This window comes from Eumetopias jubatus, unplaced genomic scaffold, assembly GCF_037043125.1.
Source record: "Eumetopias jubatus isolate StellerSeaLion01/CBP00866 unplaced genomic scaffold, mEumJub1_p1.0 scaffold_1, whole genome shotgun sequence".
NCBI classification, from domain to species: Eukaryota; Metazoa; Chordata; class Mammalia; order Carnivora; family Otariidae; genus Eumetopias; species Eumetopias jubatus.
Genome location: NW_028274807.1, coordinates 8,991,316 through 9,013,120, shown reverse-complemented (window position 1 = coordinate 9,013,120; position 21,805 = coordinate 8,991,316). Strand labels below are relative to the sequence as shown.

Genomic DNA, 21,805 nt, shown 5'->3' with positions numbered 1-21,805 from the left:
GAAGGTGGAATAAAAGTGGGAATAGTGACCATCCTGATTTTTGGAGGAGGGTAAGGAGTCATTAATGGAGGTGTTGGGGGGTTTGTTTACCCCTTTCCTGTTTTAAAAGCTCTTGGGAATCATTTGCATATTCTTGTTACTATGGGATATATGTAGAAAAGGACTAAAATCTTGCTGATTTGTACTGATTAGAATGAAAATCTTGAATTAGTAAAAGAGTTGTTATATTTTTACAGGAATTTAATGCCCTGTTTTCATTGCCAAAGTCTAATAAAAATGACCATAGAAGCTTATAATATATGAGCTATTACGTAAGAAGCCTTTGGCCCACCTTATTCAACTAATAGATAAGAACTATTGTAATTAGCATATCATTAAGTGGTATTCCTAAAATGCAAAATAGCTCGAACAAGTGTATATTCAGGTACGTGTTTTCACTGAAAATGTCAGCAAACTATAACTGAACTGCTTTCAGAGATGTAAAATTGAATGTGATTTTATGGTATATGATTTTCCCTTTTTCTGATTTGGGTTTTGTTTTTTTGTTTTTTTTTTTACAGGTTTAGATGCCACAGGACCTTTTTTTTCTCGTTATGGAGCGTCTCTTAAGGAGCTTGATTTTAGCATCATGACTTTTCTCTGGAATGAGAAATATGGTCATAAACTAGCCTCTATAGAAGGAAAGCAATTTGATTACTTCTGTGAGCCAACATCACTGAAGGAAGCGCGGTGTTTAATATGGTTGCTAGAAGAGCACAGAGACAAGTTCCCCGCACTGCATAATGCTCTAGATGAGTTCTTTGACATAATGGGTGTGTGAGCTGAGTTTCAATTTGTATTATATCTGGGCTGAGGGGGGAAAACAAATCTGTGAAGGACCTAGCTTATTTAATACTTGGTAAAATGGTGAGAATTATTATGGTACAGCCTGCTTATTTGGGCAAGTAAGTGATTAAGAAGAGTGGTGTTTTGTTTTGTTTTATGTCATAAAATGTTTTTACTCTGTTGAGCTAAGTGCTGTAGGGGTGCTCAGATGGATGTGTTACACTAATTACACACCATACTATTCTCATCTTAGATACATTGACAGTATCATGGCAAAGGCTGATTATTAAATGGACAGAATTTATCAGTAAATGGTTTAAATTGTAACCTTCAAGAAAACATCTCCCTGCAGAGGAGGTGATGTTTGCAAAATCTAGAAATAGCACAGCTGTTGTAGTGGGAAAACTTAGATTGGGGAATCAGGAAAAGTAAGCTGTGGCCCAGCTTCTTCCCTAATTCAGTTCACTAAAAACCTTGTTTTTATTACTGCTTTAAGGCCCCTGCCCGAGCTGGGTGTTAGCCAGGAACTCAGAAATGCTTATGCTAGTCCCTGCCTTCAAGGACCTTATATTGTGGAAAAGGGAATAAGATGAATATACAAATAACTAATGTGGACATAAGCTCAGTAAGAGAGGACCAGAAAGAGTGCTGGCGGTTCAAATGGAGGATCAAGCACTTGTGTTCTTCCTGGGGAAGATGAAGCCTTGGTGCAGGGCTAGAGTCCGAGCTGTGAACATGGATGTAGTCAGATTGGTGGACATCAGACTTAGAGACATGGGGTTGAGAGGAGTTGGGTCACCTGTTTGGATAGCAGCATGGAGTCCCAGTTTAGCAGAATAGGGTGACTAGTAGTTAATTCCTTAGCTTCTCTTGGATCTTAGTTTCTTCATCATTGAAGTGATAGGATTTGGAGCCAATGGTCTGTGTGGTCCCATTTTGCTTCAGAATTCTAATATTCTTAGATTCTAAATTGATTTTAACTTCTTATCTTTGGGACTTAGTGTGTGTCTTATGATACCCCTCCCCCCTTTTCCCTCAGCATTCTTCAGCATCTGCTTTATGGACTGTCAGGAGTTAGACTTTTAAATTTCATGCTTTTTTTTAAAGGGCACATTAAAAGGTCTGGCGTTGTACAAAAGTATCACACATTACAAAGTTCATATGTAAAAGGAACTAAAAAGCTTGCTTTTACTGTGGTTCTTAGGAAGGAGCACTTTCAAATATAGGTGGCTTTATTTTTCCAGGACACAGCTCCGTGACTGGAGGCTACATGCTACTTGATAGCCTGAATTTATTGCCATCAGTTTGCTGCTGTTGGTAATACAATGCTATCTGGCAACTGAGCTTATAGAACCTGATGCTTGGCTCACACAACAAAATAACTAAAAAGGACACCCTCTTAGTGTGCCTTTTTTTTGTACCCCAACTATGCAGTCCATCTGGCTGACTGTTCCTCTGCTTTTAGTCATAGAGTCAGAAGCCACCAGCCAAATGACCAGCCATCCCAGCAGATTTTCCCCTCCAGTAACTCTGCTTCTCACTCTCATCCCAGATATTTTCAGTTTTATACCTTTTCATTTAAAGGGATGATTATATTTCTTAAAACTTTTCAGAATCTACTGGTCTTGTAAATAAAAGTATTCAATAATGTCACCAATGCTATGATAATTTGGAGTTCCAGCCTCTCTCCTGAACTCTGCATACTCTTCCTATTAGTATTTATTTGTAGACAGCTAACAGGCATCTTAAGAACAGTGTGGCTAAACCCACTTATTATAACCCTAGAGATGTTTTTCCTAAATTATTCTTAGTAACATTGTTGTATATTGTTGTATATTGTTGTATATCTTGTATCTAAGCAGGAAACCCTGAAATTAGTCTCAGTTCTTCCTTTTTCCTATTACCCGGTGTTTAGTTTGTCACTGGTCCAGTAAGCTTTATTTTTGATCTGTCCTTTCCTGTCCATCTCCACTTCCCTGCGTGAGAGCCTTAGTAATCTCTCCGTGATTAGACCATCCTGGTAGCCTCCAAACTGGTCTCTCTGCCTCTAGACCTTCCCATCCAGATCTTCCTCTTACATTGCCACTAGTGACTCTTCTAGAACATCTGATCCTGTAATGATTTTGTTAAACACTTCATTTTGCCTACACATTAAATTCACATCATCTGTCTGGGTTTATCACTCTCCCTATCTGCCCTCTGTCTGTACATCTCACTTCTTGAAAGTGTCCAGACCTTCCTTGTGCTTTCCTGCCTTGTGTCTTTGCTCAGACATTTCCTCCAACCATGTCTTACTCCTTTGCTTGTTTATTTCAAGTCTCACTTTAATATTGCTTCCCCCGCTCCAAGCCCTCCCTGACCTCTCCTTGGGCCTTTATCCTTGAAAACTTTATTATTCCATCAGTTTTGTTTCCATTGTCTTTGTTGAGGCACTTAGCACACTGGGTTACAAGTATTTGCCTGTTAGTGTATTTTGCACAATACAAGCTTAGAAACACAAGCCTGTCTGTGGCAGGGGCTATTCTCTGCATTTCTGTATTCCTGGCACCTAGCATAGAGTTTGACCCCCAGAAAACACTCAAATCATGTTGAATTGGATTCACATTTTGTGGTTCTTTGTGTCGGTTTCCATTTATTTGGCCTTTTTGCTCTTGGTTTCTTAAACTAAATTTGTGTCAAAATCAAACAAGGAGTAGAACATAGTGGATGATAATAGTATCTGGGGTGGTTCTCTTTAAGGCTTAATGTGTTGTTTGGCAGTGCAAAATCTTCATTTTCTCACAAATCATTGGTATTTTCCTACAGATAGCCGCTGTACTGTATTAAGGAAACAAGACAGTGGCGATGTGCCGGTAAGTTACTTGATCACTTTAACTGTAGTGTGCTAATCTGTGTTAGCCAAAGGAAGAAAGGAGTACCCAGGCCAGTGTTTGTTTACATCACAGTGGCATTCTAGAACCAAATCTGGAGGATTTCTGGCTGATTTATGCTAATTTATTAGACAGTTAATACCAATTTTCCTCTTAGAGTGACAGTCAGCAAACTTGGAGGCTTAAATTGGCAGTGTCCATAAAGTTTTGCAACGAATAAATGTTGATCTCAGAAATAGGGAAGGAGTTGTTGAATCATCTCCTGGCATAAAAATGAAAAGTTATCTGTAATGATTAAAATTTTAATGTTTTGCTCTGTAAGGAAAATAGACTTTATTTTGAATGGCTCCAAACTGAGTTTAAGTTAAAATAATCCCAGAGTTTTTCTTAGTAGGTTGTGGCAGTTTTCAGACAGAAAGATGCTTATTTACTGATTTTTAGGATCAGGTCACCTGTACTTGAAATTTTGTCTTAATCTGCTGTTAAATACTGCCCAGCTAAGTACGGAAACACAGATAACACACCCGTGGGAAGTTAAATGTCTTTTAAGTTCACTGTGACCCCAGAGTTTGGCCAGGTGTAGAGTGTCTAGTTTAGCTTAGTAAAAGGAATGTCATTAGAACGCTAGTAGCATATAACTGGAATTTAAAGACTGATTAATTGCTTGAAATAACATAAACCTTCTTACAAATAAGTTTAAAATGTTGGAGCAATTTTAGTTATAACAGTCAAAATTGAGCTTTCTCTTATGTTCTATTATAAATCATAACACTAGGGCTAACATACTAAATGTTATATTTGTTGAGCATTTTTGTTGTTTTTGTTACATATATTCAACTTATGGCTAAAACCAGTATGATATTTTTATTTTGAGCTTCATAATTGTTATTTGAGTTTTCATTGTTTTTTCCCCTCCATTTTTCCAGTTTAATTCTGCTAAGATAAAAAATAAAGGCAAGAAAAAGAAGCCAAAAGATTCAAAGGTATATTTTCTGTATCAATTCTTGTATAAAGTAATTGAATATATAAATTAGAATTAACCAATTTTGGGGGATATTTAGAAGCATTTTGTAGAGAAAGACTTTTTTTGTTTTAAGATTTAATCTAAAATTTGCTCCAATCCAGTGAGATAAATAGGGTCCTGTTTATCTTACGGTGGGTTCTCCTTGGCTGTCAGATATGTGGGGGCTCAGGGGGGCAGGAGTTGAGACGGGGAACAAATATTAGGGGAGGATGAGAGCAGCTGTTTTTAAGTTCCACTAAAACTTGTCTTTTTATCTTTGACATTTAAAATTTTTTTGGAGATTGAAAGCTACCTAAATGTTAATTTGGGCATATTTATGGCTGTTGAAACTTTTATTACTATGTGTTCCTATACATAAGAAAAATTTAGGTAAGTCATATATTGGCAGTTTGCATGTGTATTTATATAAGTGTTCATCACTTTTAATGCTAATTTTTTTCAGAATTTTAAGGTGGAAAATCATTTTCATTTTTCTGTCTTTTAAACTAGCCTATGTTAGTGGGGTCTGGAACAGCTTCAGTAACAACAAATAATGAGACTGTCACTTCAGGTGAAGACCATAAGTAAGTACAATTAAAATTTTTTGCTTCATTTTAACTCAAGTGTATTAACTCAGCAAGTGGTGTTAATTTAACATAAATTAAACTTGTGTTTTATTTCCCTAACTTCACTGTCTAAAGATGTGCATCTGTTATGACAACCTGGTGTGATCCATCTTGGTTGAATTTACAGCATGGTTTGTCTGCATTAAGAATTCATACAAACTACATTAAAATCACTGGGCTAATGACATTTATTAGATCAGTTTGGGAGCTTACTATGTGCAAGATATTGTGGGAAAATCCTAGAAAATCGTCCTTAAAATGTTCAGTGAAAAGAGTGTCCTATTGATAATCGCTAGAATTTTTGCTATAGTAGGATTGAGGAAGACGTTTCGGAAGCTGTATATGATGTTGTGTTTTTGTTTTTTGTGTTTTTTTTTTTAAGATTTTATTTATTCATTTGAGACAGAGAGCACAAGCAGGGGGAGAGGCAAAGGGAGAGGGAGAAGCAAACTCTCTGCTGAGCAGGGAGCCTGACACAGGACTCGATCCCAGGACCCTGGGATCATGACCCGAGCCACAGGCAGATGCTTAACCATCTGAGCCACCCAGGCGCCCCTGATGTTGCGGTTTAACCTTAGATATGAGCAATTTTCAGTTGTGTCTGGTTGTTGAAACTGAGTTTTCAGGAAACAAATAGACATAAGAAATAAAAGTAGTGAGTAGCAGTGACCTTTTTATGTCATATTCCTTTATGGACTAGAAACCTACAATTTTTTTTTTCACATTTCTTAAAGGAGTTGTCATAACAGCTGCTTTCCTGCAGTCATTTTCGTGGATTCTTTAAGTGGAGGAATTATTTTAAGTTAAAATAGTAATAGCCTATACTTAGATAACACTTACGTACCAGGTGCTATTCCATTAGCTTTACATATATAAACTCATTGAATCCACTCTTCCACCCTAAGAGGTAAGTACTGTTATTATGTCCATTTTACAGATAAGGACGCTACTCATGCACAGTATCGTTGAATGGTATAGTTGAGTGATGCGCCCAAGAACCTGAAGCTTGTAAATAGCAGAGCCAAGGAATATAACCCAGGAATCTGGTTTTAGAACTCACACTGAAACTACCACATCTTTTTACAAATGCTAGAATCTTATATTTTAGAAAAAAAAAAATCTTTTTATAATAAAATCCTGCATTTTTCTCTTTAACAAGTTACAATTAATGTAACATTGATACTTTTAAAACCAGGAGTTTCAGAAAATTTGCTCTTGGGACTAAGGGTAGGTACTTAATTAAAAGTGCTTACTCAGTGGTCAGGCAAAGATACATAATTGTGGAAGGGTAACTTTTCTACATTTAATTCTCTGGTAGTGGTTTTTTGCATTGTAAAGCTGAGTAATATGTTACTATCTTTACATTTATTTTAATTTAAATATTCTCTGGGTCACCTCACAAGTTTATGATTCACAAAATTTTTTTTTATCAGCAGATGCAATTCAAATTCTGCAGGCCCATTTGTGGTACCTGACCACCTTCGGCAAGATGTAGAAGAATTTGAAGCTATCTATGAGCAGCACAATAGTGAATATGTTGTCCGTAATAAGAAGCTGTGGGACATTAACCCAAAACAAAAATGTTCAACTCTGTATGAGTAAGTAGTTTAACATGTCTACAAGTATTATTTTATACTGATGCTGCCAGTTAAAGATCTCAAATTGTTTGTGTCGATTGTGCTTATTAAAGGAATCATTTATTAGCTCACAAACCTGGGGAAGAAAAGTATTTTTACAGCTTTTGTCGGGTATTACACAGAGTTAACTGAGTATTTTTAACTATTAAATTTAGACTCCTAATGATTTATGATGATTATTGGTTTTGTCAGTTTGAACTGCTTAATATAGATATTTTCTGTTTCTAAAACTGACCTGGTATATGCTGATAGGGCCCATAAAGTTTCCAGCCATAATCTTTTTTTTTTAAAGATATATTTATTGGAGTGAGAGAGAGAAAGAGACATACACACATGTGCGTGGGTAGGGGGAGGGGCTGAGGGAGAGAATCTTGAAGCTGAGCGTGGAACTGGACGCCGGGCTCAGTCTTATGACCCGTGAGATCATGACCTGAGCTGAAACCAACAGTTGGACACCTAACTGACTGAGCTGTCCAGGCGCCCCCCGCCCAGCCATAATCTTTTATCATGAATTCCAAGGCATACTGTACTCTTCCTTATCCTTAGTTTTGGTTTCCCAGGTTTCACTTACCCGCCGTCAATCATGATCTGGAAGCCAATGGTCCTCCTTCTGACTTATTGTCAAAAGGTCATTAGTAGCCTAACATTACATCACAGTGCCTACGTCACTCACCTCACTTCATCTCATCATGTAGGCATTTTATCATCTCCCATCATCACAAGAAGGGCAAGTGCAGTGCAATAAGATATTTTGAGAGAGAGACCACATTCACATGACTTTCATTGCAGTATACTGTAACTGTTCTATTTTATTATGAGTTACTGCTGTTAATTTCTTATTGCACCTAATTTATAACTTAAACTTTATCAAAGGTATGTGTGCGTAGGAACAAAACAGTATATATAGGGTTCCGTACTATCTGTGGTTTCAAGCATCCCTGACGGTCTTGGAACATATCTCTCATGGATAAGGGTGGAGTTACACATTTGACAAAGAGTAGTTATTGATTATTTGATGATTATTTGATCTTACTCTTCCTTTGTTGATGGATGCGGATGTTTAGCATCTCATAAATCCAGTGACAAGTTAATAAGTTGGAGTGGGGTGGATAACATAATGGAGTAAAGAGTTCAGGAAAATCTAGGAAGCAGTTAACCGTTTTGAGCTTGGTATTATTAAGGTATTGCTATCTTCCTTAAGAAAAATTGAGGGATAAGACCTGCAGTAAAAAATTAATTTAGAAGCTAACTATTCTCCCAGAAAACCTGTCACTCATCCATAATTTAGTCATTCCTTCTGTTTTCCCCAGTTGCATTATTCCTATTCAGTCTAGTTATGCTCATAGGTCCCTCTTCATGGTTTTTCTTTAGAGTTGAAATGCTGAGCAAATCATATTTCCAGAGAACTTTCCTGGATGACCATATGGAAACAGCTATAAAACTACACTAGTATTTCGTAAAATATGGTAGGCTTTGCTTCAGGCATCCAAAACTGAAGCTGAACTGTGTTGTTTTGAGGACCTTGCTTCTTAAAGAATTTATTACTATTATAGGTGGGAGGAAATTAAACAACTTCATGAGGAAAAAAAATAGGCTGAGTTGTATTTTGAGATAGAACTTAAAGTCATGAAGTTGCAGGAAGTTACACCTCAGAAACAGTTGTTTCTTTGAATTTTCAAAAGTAGACGTGATGATGGGCTTAAGAATGATTTCTTTTAGGGGCTCCTGGCTGGTTCAATCAGAGGAGCATGTGACTCTTGATCTCAGGGTTGTGAGTTCAAGCCCCATACTGGGTGTAGAAATTACTTAAATGAATAAATAAACAAAAACTCTGAAAAGAAAAAAAAAAAGATTTATTTTAGTGGCCAGTGGATAAAAGAAAGAAAAATGAAACCACTCAATTTTCTTTATGACAAGAGTATAGAGTAGAAAAATTATTAGACAAGGAATCAAGAATATTGGGATAACTGCTATTAACTTTATCTTAAGTATTTCACCATGAAGTAGGTGATTAGACTGATTGGAGTTTAATTGACCTAATGCCCTTCTAGTTCTAATATTTTATGATTTTAGATATTTGAAGCAAATTAAATTTCAGTGGGTAGTATTCTGCATTTAGCTTTTCCTAACACCTCATTAGTGGTGTTAATTAGTCGGCCAGCATTTATTAACCACTTGTGGTTAAGCCCTGTGGAAGATTGCAGAAAAAGTAGAAGATGCAGTCCTTTCATGCAGCTTGGAGAGCTAAATTGATCATTGGTCGGGTCACCGTGTATTGCAAATAAAATTACTATGAAATAAGAATCATGAGCTTGTACAAAACAGTGATTTTTTTCAAAGGACCAGAGCTATAATACTAGGGTGGGGATGCCTTCTGAAATGTTTTCTCCATCCTTATCCCTTGCCCCTGTGCCAGCAGTGACATGTAATGGTACTATGGTTGGGATGACCAACCATGACCATTTCAGACATTAATAGTCATCATCCAATTATGAAAATATATGTACATATATACATAACATAAGAACTATTACTATCTCTGATATAATTAGCTTTTTTCTTTTTTTTTTTTTAACTCCTGTCATGTGCAGTGTGCCTCATTTTTGCCTCTGGTCCTGAAGTGCAGAGTCTGAGACTTTGAACGAGAGCAGGCAATGATGAGAGAGGAGATGCATCTTGTGTAACTTGGCAGAAGCTCAGTCAGCCTCACCATTTCAGTTGTTGTCTACCATCTTTCATTAGAGCTTTGACCTCTTTCATTCATGTCTGCTAAATAGCCACATCAGTACCACTGTTGAGTGTGCATTGTTAGATGGATTCTAACCCCTGTAAAACACTGGATTATTAAGAAATCATATTTATGCTATTTTGGATCCACTGTTTATCTTACAGAGATGATTTTTCAAGGCTAGAAAAGATGTATAAATAGAGTTAAAGTTCATTTTGTGTTGCATTTCAAATAATAGTGACTATAAAAATTTTATTCACAGTATGGTTATAATACTGTTTCTCTTTGGGCTAGGGACCTGTGTTAAATTTTGTTCTGCTTCGGTGTTTGAAAAATTCATTGCTACTTAGCCAGTGGAAAAAATGTGGAGGCTCTAATTTTTTGAAAAAAAAATTTCTGATTGTAAAAGTAATAATATAAATTACTATGGAATTTTTTTAAATAAAGGAAAAATAAAAATTATGAGTAATTCTATCACCCAGATATAACCACAGTTAATTTTTGGTGTATATCCTTTCAGGCTTTTAAAATGTAGATAGATGTGTAAAACACAGGTTTTAAAATTTATAAACTGTGATTTTACTATACACTCAGCTTTGTCATAACCTTTTTTCACTCAAAATGCATAGTGAGCATTTTTTCATATCCTGACTCTTCTTCAAGAACATGACTTTTATTAGTTGCTTGGTAATCATCACAGATCTGCACTGTCATTTACATTGCTAGCTATTGAAAAGCTTATTGCTGGGGCCCCTGGGTGGCTCAGTCGGTTAAGCGTCTGCCTTCGGCTCAGGTCATGATCCCAGCATCCTGGGATCGAGCCCTGCATCGGGCTCCCTGCTTAGCAGGGAGCCTGCTTCTCCCTCTCCCTCTGCCTGCCGCTCTGCCTACTTGTGCTCTCTCTCTCTCTCTCTCTGTCAAATAAATTTAAAAAAAAAATTTAAAAACAAAGAAAAAAAGAAAAGTTCATTGCTGAATTAGAGTGGTTTCCTTGAAGGTGGACTCTTTTTTAGTTATCCCATTTTGGATTTAAGTGTTTTAATCCAGGTGGGAAAGCTTTGTTTTTCAATGATTCTCTTTAGTATTCATCATGGAGAGCAAAAAGTAAATACACATACACCATTCATGAATTATTCTCCTGTTGCTTAATGGCAGCTAAATATCAAATGGAAGGGTATCTCTCTTCAGAGAGATGGTAGAGCCAAAGTTACACCAATCAGCCAAAATCCTCAACAAGAGTTACTGTTTCTGAGACTACAGTGATTTCTTTTTACCTTACTCTCCTTCAAACCCTTCTGCTTTTAGAGATTTCTCATTAAAAACGAAGCTTGAGGGGCACCTGCCTGGCTCAGTTGGTTAAGCAGCCAACTCTTAATTTTGGCTTAGGTCATGATCTCAGAGTCCTGAGATTGAGCCTCGTAACCTCGGAGAGTCTCCTTGAAGACTTCTCTCCCTCTCCCTCTGATCCCTCCCCTCGAGTGCACTCTTGCCATGTGCGTGTGCTCTCTCTCTCTTTTTAAAATAAATAAAATCTTAAAAAAATAAAAATGAAGGTTGATGGGAATCTTAAAGTGAAAACAAATCTAACCTGTTACCTTGCAAAAACAATATGTATTGGGGAGTTTCAATTATAGAGATTATTCTAAGGGGAAAGTAGTCATCGAAAAACACTAAGTATTTAGAGCAGCATTGCTGACGAAAAGTAGTGGCATTTCGTCTTCAGCCTTCAGAGTATCAGTTACTTTGAATAGAGGTTAATCATTTGCAAAAATAGTCCTATGCCTTTATCTGTAGCAGCATCTGTACATAAAGAGGTTTCTTTTGCTTCAAAAAAGTGTTGTTTTTACCTTCTCCTAAATAAGTTGTCTTTCTGGTTAGTGTTAATTTACTAAGAAAGTCCCTTTAGAGATTTTTGCTCTTGAAAAAGTAAATCTTTTTGGTGGTGTGTGTTACGTGTCTTTCTTGCTAGTTAATGCCACTGTTACAGACTGTATACCAAATTCAAATAGAAGAGTAAGGCTCTTTGAGGCTGACACAAGAATGGGAAAAAAAATAGCCCCAGAACTGGAGGGAGCCCCAATCCAGAATTGGAAGTAGATTAAGGGATCGCCCCATTACTGTGTGTCTGATCCTGTACTGTATTGGTTTATTGGTGAGACGGGATTAATTTTAGTACCTCTAAATCACTGCCTATTCTTAAACAGAAAAATGTTAAGATTACTAGATACAAATTCCATAGGATTTTAGTGAAATTTGATTTCTTCTCATTTGACATTCTTGTTACTGATATTCTTGTATAATAAATTTTCTTTTCATTACTTTTAAAATAGATTATGTAATTATATAATTGAAATTTATAAAATAACTTTTTAGTCCCTTTCTGTCTTTTCAAAAAAAATTTTTAAGGATTGTTTTCCAAGGGGTAAACAAAATTTTGCTTTTAGAGTATCATTCATTGCAATTAGCTTTTGTCAGATTTAATATGAATATAATATGTTGGGGAGCTGTTGAGATCACTTGGAATTGAAATGGTATTTTGCTTTGGAAGAACTTTGGGGAATATATTTTTTTCAAATGAACATGTATACTTCCTTATAACATGTAAACATAATTTTTTTTCCAAGTTATTTCTCTCAGTTGTTGGAGGAGCATGGTCCATTGGACATGAGTAATAAAATGTTCTCTGAAGAATATGAATTCTTCCCAGAAGAAACTCGACAGATACTAGAAAAAGCCGGAGGTTTGAAATCTTTTCTCCTGGGATGTCCTCGTTTTGTTGTGATTGACAACTGTATTGCATTGAAGAAAGTTGCATTGCGGCTCAAGAAGAAGAGAAAGAAGAAAAACATTAAAACAAAAGTGGAAGAAATTTCAAAAACAGGGGAGTATTTACGAGTTAAACTACCACTGAATCCATCCGCTAGGGAATTTAAACCAGATGTAAAATCCAAACCAGTGTCTGATTTATCTTCAGCAGCAGCTTCTGAGGATGTGAAGCCCAAACCTATAGCTGCGAATTCTCCCAGACCAACCTGTGAGGCTGTGAAGCCGAAACCAGTGTCTGATAATTCTTCTAGATCAGTTTCTGAGGATGAGAAGCCCAAAGAGGTCTCTTCTGATCCTCCCAAACCAGTATCCGAGGATGAAGGTCACAAGGGAGGATCCTCTAATTCTCCCAAACCAGCTTCTGAGGATGTGAAACCAACCTACTGGACTCAGCCCCATTTGGTCACAGGATACCGTACATACCTCCCCTTTCGGGGCTTTGACATTACCCAGACATCACCAACATATATAAATGTGTTACCGAGTGTGCCCCAGTACACTAACATTTACACACCTCTGGCCGTTTCTTCTGAGTATCAGCTGCAAAGATCAGTTCCAGTGGTGCCATCTTTTATAGCCAGTGACGGACCAGATGAAAGTGCTGTGTGTTTTGAGGGTCATCATTTGAATGCTGAGGATGCCCCTGGTATCCAGATTGCCCCGAAAACACAGATCCTTCAGGACTCTCTGGAAGTATCAGTAAAGACACAGTGCAGCACAGATGGTGCTGATACAGCCCTTAGTGAGTCTAACAGATATGATGGTCACTGTGGAAATTCTGCCAGCAAGTGGGAAGTAAATCCAGAAAATACCGATGAAGTAACAAATACTCCACATACACAAGTGGTTGCCATACAGGTAAGACTTAAATAGAAAAAAGTCATCTTAATACTGAAGTTAAATTTTCCTTCTCATCTTTCATTGCCATTATATTTACAAAAATTCTTTTCAATAATTGACTTTATAATGGTTATGAAATCTCTTGCCTGGAAATGTTTTTAAAAATATGAACCCTTTTGTAGGGCATGATAGGTAATCCAGAAAGAATTTTTGGGTCTAGTAAATAATACACTTCTTCCCTAACCAAGTTTTCTACCAGTTGAGAAATAAGATAGAGGAATCAGCAGATGGAGCCAAAACATCACCTTAACAATTAATAATGGCGCCATAAGGATGATGTGGTTTGTTTCTGTAGCACTTGGATGTTCTAGTATTGAAGCCCAACACTGAAGCACCAGCTCACCCACCCAGTTACAGTAGTGCCGGACCTAGGAAGCCTCCCATCTTGGGGTGCTTGCCCCACAAGAGTTACTGCATGGAGAATGAAAGGAAAAGTGCTTTTTGCACAGGCAGCCCAAAAAAGCAGAGTCTGGGCTTTATGTGTGACCAGTTTCTCCTACCAAAATAGGGGAGGAATGGGAGAGTTAAAAACAAAACAAAATAACAGGTGGAGAGAAATGAGAGGTGCGAATAAAAGTTCCTAACAAGCATAGAATAAATTGACGTTCTCCCATAGTTCACTCTATAGGGTTTGAATTCATTAACTCCTTGTTGGATTATCCCCCTCCTCATTATATTTTCTGTTTTCTAAGAAAGCTTTGAAAGAACATTTTAAGGGGCACCTGGGTGGCTCAGTCGGTTAAGCATCTGCTTTCGGCTCAGGTCATGATCCCAGGGTCCTGGGATGGAGCCCTGTGTCGGGCTCCCTGCTCGGCAGGGAGTCTACTTCTCCCTGTGCTCCTCCCCCTGCTCGTGCTCTCTCACTTGTGCTCGCTCTCTCTCTCTCTCGCACTCTCTCTCACTGTCTCTCTCAAATAAAATCTTAAAAAAAGAACTTAAGAGTAATGAACCAAAGTCATTTTTATTTTTACTAATTCTATATGATAGCTCTTTCCTAATACAAGTATTTGTAGAAAGCATACAACATTATTAAAATTGTCAAAAAAAAAAACCTTGAAAAAATTGTGGGCATGCCTTAAAATGTCATTACATGATCGATTTATTTTACTAGAGCAATTGAGATAAATTTAAGTGTTTGTTTTGCCCCAAAGGTGTCTTGGAATATAAGACATCAAGAAGTCAATACTGAGCCATATGATCCTTTTGAGGCACAACAGGTAAGTCAGAATGAATTATCATGATGTTTCCCTTGTAAATTTTCATCTACCTTTTATTCTCCTCTGTTTATTTTAAGAGACTATTCAGAACAAGACCAGAAATAGGCGTTTTAAACTATTTTTAATAGATAATTTTGTAATTTACCTTTAGGGAGATATTTTACAGATTGAGAAGGAGTACCCGGTTTTACAAGAGCAGCTTAAGGAGGCATGCAAAAATTATGAGCAGAGAAAACTCGAGGGCTCAGAAGAGACCAGGGACCTGGAAGAAAAGTTGAAAAGGAACTTAGAAGAAAACAAGGTAACCCTCTCTGAAACTTCGCTGTACTAGCATGTGGCATGATCAGGAGCATTGTTGGCTGAACAAAGGATTTTTTTCTTAATGCCTATTTAAATTTCTCTATGACATATTAAAGTGGCAGTGTTTTTGCAGTGTTTTAGAACCTCTACATGTTGCCATTTAAGAAAAGGGCTGTGAATCTGGGTTTTCATTTATTTTTAGTTCAGTTTATTTCATTAACTAAACCTGTTTTCTGGTGACTAAATTTTTGCATTAATCCTTGTTTATATTGAGAGGCAGGATAGCATTAGTAGTCCATAGTGTGAGTCTTGGGGTCAGACCAACTAGGTTCAGATGTAAGCTGAGTCCCATACTAGTTCTCATCTGGGACTAGTTAGCTAACTTCTTTGTGCTTTAGTTTCTTATTTGGAAAATTTGGGTGATAATAGCTCCCATTTCTTGGGGTTAGATTAATACTCGTAAAGTACCTAAAACTGCCTGGTGCGTAATAGGGGCTCTGTAAGTATTGCCTGCCACTGTAACTACTATTCCTACTACTGTCTTCATCTTACTGTTAAGGAAGTATAAGAATAACACATGGAGCTTTAGGCATATTAGATCTGTAAAATCACTTAGACCGTCTTGTTTGAGTCTGTTGATCTTGAGTTCCATTAGCTAAGATGGGTTACAGTTACATGTAACTGGCTATTGGAGTAATATTAATTAGTGGCAAGGCCAGATTGAATTGGTAGGGAAATGGAATTATAGATGTAAGGGAATCATAGTGTGTTTCTTTCTTAAAACCGAGGCCTTCTGTACAGATGTAACAAAGGGATGTTGGTTAATTTAAGGAAGGAAGGATTTACACTTACTCTGGTAAGCATTGTCTAACATACAGGATTGTTGATTCACTGTCTTGTATACCTGAAACTAATACAACAGTGCATGTCAACTACACTTAAGTTAAAAACGAAAAAAAGAAGAATTTGTTCCAGAAGTCTGGATCAGTAGCTGGGGTACCATATTAAATAGAAGAAAATTTGCTTAGGTTGGACCTTCATCAGGAAATTCATTTATTGAGATTTAAGTACACCCGGCAGAAAAGGGTCAGTTTGTAAAGGTCACTGTTATTACATTTCTATTATAATAGTTACAGCATTCCTGTTATAATTGTTTTCACTTGGGATAGAACTGGGGAGATTTGAAGGATGAGAGGAATTAGAAGGAACCAGACTTTCTGGTCAGTTGCCTGGTTGAATGAGATCTTCCTAATTGGGAGAGGAGAAAATGAGCAAAAATAAAACTCTGCACAGTGACTCATAGAACACTAATTTGAATAAGCTGCCTGGAGGGCTTAACAAAATAAAATATTTTTATAAACTTTCTATTGCCTCAGTAAATTCAGTTTTACTAAACTCGTATAAGAATGCCTATGGCTGCCCAATTAAGTGAGGAGAGCAGATTTTCAGACTGCCACTGAAGGTGGGCATCTGATGAGTGAGGTTTCCCTCTCTCTGGCAGAGGCTTGTTCAACTTTTTATATAAACTGCTGGTCTGACTGGGTCCTGTATTTGTGCAGTTTATCAAGACATCTTTGTACACTTGATCAAGAAATTCGCAGTTAATCAGGCGCCCAGGGAGGGGGGCTGCTAGGGAGCCACAGCTCTGACTGGGACTGGCCTTCTGATGCAGTTTTTTTTTTACCTTCACTGAGGCTCTGGGTCTGCTTTTAGGTTGTTGTTCTTAAGAGTGTAGTCAGTTTGTTTTTTAAAATAGCCATTATTTAGTGCCCAAATTTCATACCTGTTGGGTTGTTAGACTTCCCATATAAATTCTAGACCCATTTCCTATCACGATAAGTTGCTCATCTGAGTTTTTAGGTGGTTGTCCACACAGGAGCAGATGAGATGTAGCTGTGGCCATTTCTTTTTGATCATGATTATGTTCATAATTAGCTTGTGGAGGAATCTTATAAACATAAAAAGAAATTTTTGCCTTTTATTGATCTTTCCCTGGCCTTTGACTCTCTAGTCCCTGAGGTTACCAGCTAATACTTTTACTTGAAAATAGCTTGATACTACATAATGAATGTATTAGATGCAATACCCTTTCATACCGTAGAGAAGAGATAGGCAAGCCCAGGCCTCGGTCAGGCTGCCTAGGTTGAACTACAGCACTATCATCCAATACCTTTGTGACCTTAGTTTACTCAATCTCTTCTACCCTCAGTTTCCTCATTAGTAATAAAATCTCTACTTCATAGGTTTGTGAGGCCTCACAGCGATGGTTGGACAAGGGTGGGTGGGGTTGTCCAAAGATACTAAGTATAGTAGAAGGAAGAATTGTCCCACTTAAAATGACACTCATACCCCTCCTGAGAAAAAGTGTTTACAAAGCAGTTAAAGAGTGCTTAGCACATAAAAGCATCAATAAAAATCTGAGCTAGCTATTTTATATAGCTAATGGGGTTTCATTATTATGAGCTAGGAATGGCCTTAATAGACAAATAGGCCAGTTATCTATTCTGTCAGAGGAGAATACCTGTCTAAAGCCAGAGTGTCCTGTTGTTTTTAATGTACCTCCAATTTGTAACTGGCAGGTTGTAACTGATCGCAGTATTGCTCAAGGGTGTATGTTCTTTTTAGTTTATTAAGATAAAATTTACCATTTTAACCATTACAAAGTCTGTAATTCAGTGGTTTTCAGTAGACTCACAATGTTGTATGACCATTACCACTGCCTTGTTCCAGAACCATTTCATAGCACAAAAAAGAAACCCTGTACCCGTTAAGCAATCACTTCTCATCTCTCCTAGGACATATGTTCTCAAGGTGCTTTAATGAGATTTTCTTATAGCTGAGATGGGTATTTAAGTTGACTTTGACTCCTAAAACACAGTCAAAATAATTTTGGCCTAGAATAATTTATGGAGAAGAATTTTGGAACTTTGTCCTATTTTTATATTAAAACAGAATCTTGGGCCCTGCCTGCCAAATATTTCTCAGCCCACATCTGTGTAGCGGTGGGGTTTTCCTATTCAGTCACAATCATTGCCAAGTTCAGCCATTTTTAATCTAACATTTATGGAGCTCATTATGCGCCATACTCAATTGTAAATTTTTTACATGAATTGTTTAATATCAAAGAATCATAGTATACTAATGCTATAGTATAGTACACGAGTATTGTCTCCATTTTACTTTTAAGGAAATGAAGGCAGGAGCAGCTAATGCAACTTGCTCGAAGTCATACCAGTACTAAGTGGCAGAACAGTTAATGAGTGTCAGGCTCTAGATCCCTTGCTTTTGTCCTCCCTTAAGAGAATGTCAGTTCCACAACCAGTTGAAAAATATTTCTCAGCACTTCATGAGGAGGATAGGGGTATCAGTTAATTGCTGTCATATAATAATGCTGAGTAACAACCACCTATAAAACCTCAGTGACATAGAACAGTAAACATCAAGTTTGTGAGTCTGTGGGTTAGTTTATCCCAGTTGGGCTTGGCTGGACTGTTTCACCTTTGGGTCAGCTGGGGCTCTGTTCTTGGCTGTGCTTGCTCACATATGTGGGATCACCATATTCTGTGTCCACCTACATCAGAGGACATTAGGCCTGCACATTCTGTGAAGATTGTTGCTTGATTTCTTGCTAGTATGTTGTTGATATTATCCATTATTTCATTGGACAAAATTTATTGGATGCTCCCCTATAAAGAAGACATACAAATGGCCAACAGACACATGAAAAAATGCTCAACATCACTCGGCATCAGGGAAATACAAATCAAAACCACAATGAGATACCACCTCACACCAGTCAGAATGGCTAAAATTAACAACTCAGAAAACAACAGATGTTGGCAAGGATTCATAAAAAGGGAAACCCTCTTACACTGTTGGTGGGAATGCAATCTGGTGAAGCCACTTTGGAAAAACGGTATGGAGGTTCTTCAGAAAGTTAAAAATGGAGCTACCCTACTACCCAGCAATTGCACTACTAGGTATTTATCCAAAGGATACAAATGTAGTAATTCGAAGGGGCACATGCACTCCAGTATTTATAGCAGCAATGTCCACAATAGCCAAACAATGGAAAGAGCCTAGATGTCCATTGACGAATGGATAAAGAAGATGGGGTGTGTGTGTGTGTATGTGTGTGTGTGTTTGTGTGTAATGGAATATTCCTCAGCCATTAAAAAGAAAGAAATCTTGCCATTTGCAACAACATGGATAGAGCTAGAGGGTATTATGCTAAGTGAAATAAGTCAGTCAGAGAAAGACAAATACCATATGATCTCGTATGTGGACCTTAACAAAACAGATGAACAAAGGGGAAGGGAAGGAAAAATAAATTAAATCAGAGAGGGAGACAAACCATAAGAGACTTTTAACTATAGAGGACAAACTGAGGGTTGCTGGAGGGGAGGTGGGGGGGATGGGGTAACTGGGTGATGGGCATTAAGGAGGGCACATTGATGGAATGAGCAGTGGGTGTTGTATGCAACTGATGAATCACTAAATTCTACCTCTGAAACTAATTATACAGTATATGTTAACTAAATTGAATTTAAATAAAGAATTAAAAAAAAAAGAATAAGCCAAGCTCTGTGCTGGTCTTCTGGGACTTTATGCAGCATCCTCTTTATGAGATCCTAAGAAGTCATTTCTCTCTGCTTTCACTACCTGGGCTTCTTTGTGCAGCAGATTTGTTTTTATTTTGTGGATATAGCTCACTGTATTTCCTCTGACTTTGTTTACCAGAAAAGTTTTAAGCTATTTCTAAAGAATGGTTAGGGCCTTATGCCACTCAATTTTTTTTAAAGATCTTTATTTATTTATTTTAAAGAGAGGGAGAGTGCATGCACACAGGCAAGTGGTGGAGAGGGCAGGGGGAAGGGAAAGAGAATCTTCAGCAGACTCCGCACTTAGCACGGAGCCGGACGCGGGGCTCAGTCCCACAAACCCAAGATAATGACCTGAGCTGAAACCAAGAGTCGGCCACCCATCCAACTGAGCCACCCAGGCTCCCCATGCCATTCATTTTTATGTTGCTCTCACTTCTAGTTCTATATTACCATTTTTATCTTTTTATTCTGTTTTCTTTACCTACTTCACAATCTTTCTATTTTGTTTTTTTTTTAAAGATTTTATTTATTTGAGAGAGAGAGATCACCAGCAGCGGGGAGGGGTAGAGGGAGAAGCAGACTGCCTGCTGAGCAGGGAGCCTGACACAGGGCTCCATCCCAGGACCCTGGGATCATGACCTGAGCTAAAGGCAGATGCTAAACCAACTGAGCCACCCAGGTGCCCCTCTTTTGTCTTTTTAAACTATATGTATATTATAGATACATATAATACACACATATATACAGTAAAGGGTACCTCAGTTGTTTATTTTGGAACACAGTTGAGGTTTAAGAAAAAGAGGTATGGAAACCGAATGTTTTCTAATTAAGAAAAAAAGCCATCAGAAACTCTTTATGTCAATAAGCTGTGCATATAGAAGATAGAGTTGTGTATAGTTTGTTTTTTCTTTTATTCTAGTGTTTCAAAGAAAAGGATTCAGATCCTTCTCTTTCATGTAGTCAGAGACAGGAGCTGACAGCTGACCTAGTTAGCATTGTGAGGCAGCTGTGTCATTAAAGGGTGGTTAGTTCAAACAGCAGATGACTTATGTAGCATCTTCTGTGGCTGAGCTGTGTGTGTGTAATACTTTGTGCCTTTTGATACTGAACTCCTTTTGGTATTTGTTGCCAAGTAGGTTCTTACGCCCCAGTATAACCTTGTGGTTACACATCATCTCCTGGCCAAGGGGCTAAATCTGAGGTGAAATCATTGGCTCAGAATGGAAGCACAGGATAGGTGAGATACAAGGTTGGCTTGGTTACCAGCAGCAGGGCTTGCATATGGACATTGGTCATGGTAGTAGAAGTGAACCAGGTGCAATACAGGATTTTGTAAGTAGAGTAGACATGGTGGTCACCTCAGTGACAGTAATGATTCAGTGATTCACGGTGTAGCAGCAAGGAATATGTGAGTAAAACTGTCCCCATGCTAGAGGGAATGTCATTGAAACGTCATTGAACTTCTGCCTAAAAACAGTTGGCCTATGCATCTCAAAGCCAATGAAATCAACCCTACCCCTGTGGTAGGACTTGGAAGTCTTTAAGGACCTGGACTGTTAGCAAATCTGTCACCCAGGAACATCACAAACCTTGGTGTCTAAAGCTTAAGAGGGAGAAATGTCCTTTTTCTAAGTAGGTGTTGTCTTTGACTGGAAGACCATCACTTCCCACAGAGTCTGTGTCGGTTGGCTTCAGGTACACCATCCTCTTTGAGGGAGGAGGCCCCCAGTTTCTGTTTCTGAACCTATACCCTCAGTAACCTGGTCACATTCTCAGCAGTTGTTGATATTATTGGAATTTCAAACTGGAAAATATTACAATTTAAACTTGTTTCTTGTAAATATTGCTCTATTCCCTGATTCACATATTATTAGAAATGACATTCTACTTACAAATGACGTGTATTTACAAGCGTGTGCCCCACCTATACCTCTGCCAGCACTGAATGGATGACACTTTGAAAAATGACATAAAACTTTGAGAGAATGTATAGGTTCAGAAGAAGTTTCGGAAAGCAGCACCTTCATAAGAAAGCTAACAAGGAAGGCTGGGTCTCATGTGGTGTTTTACGTAATCATCTGGGGAAGGGTAACTACCCCTGCTTCAGAATACAGGTTTTCACTTCTGTTTGTCACACTGCCTGAAATTCTGGTGGGTATCTCGACCCAAAGACCCTTATATTCTAAAAAGCAAACAACTATTGGACTTGCCAAATGTATGCAGACTATCTCTAGATTAGAGAATCACTCTGGCTGAAGAGTGAAGTGTG

General features: G+C 37.8%; 1 protein-coding gene across 2 annotated transcripts in view; it reads left to right on the top strand.

Annotated features, from left to right (window-relative positions):
- The window catches only part of TTC3 (tetratricopeptide repeat domain 3), a 115,629-nt gene that overhangs the window by 70,992 nt on the left and 22,832 nt on the right, over positions 1-21,805 (top strand). For both annotated transcript variants that reach the window (XM_028115719.2, XM_088023896.1), the window contains exons 28-35: positions 561-812; positions 3,631-3,677; positions 4,622-4,678; positions 5,209-5,282; positions 6,758-6,922; positions 12,314-13,373; positions 14,567-14,632; positions 14,784-14,933. In XM_028115719.2, the coding sequence (XP_027971520.1) occupies positions 561-812; positions 3,631-3,677; positions 4,622-4,678; positions 5,209-5,282; positions 6,758-6,922; positions 12,314-13,373; positions 14,567-14,632; positions 14,784-14,933 (1,871 nt within the window). The remainder of the gene's footprint in view (positions 1-560; positions 813-3,630; positions 3,678-4,621; positions 4,679-5,208; positions 5,283-6,757; positions 6,923-12,313; positions 13,374-14,566; positions 14,633-14,783; positions 14,934-21,805) is intronic.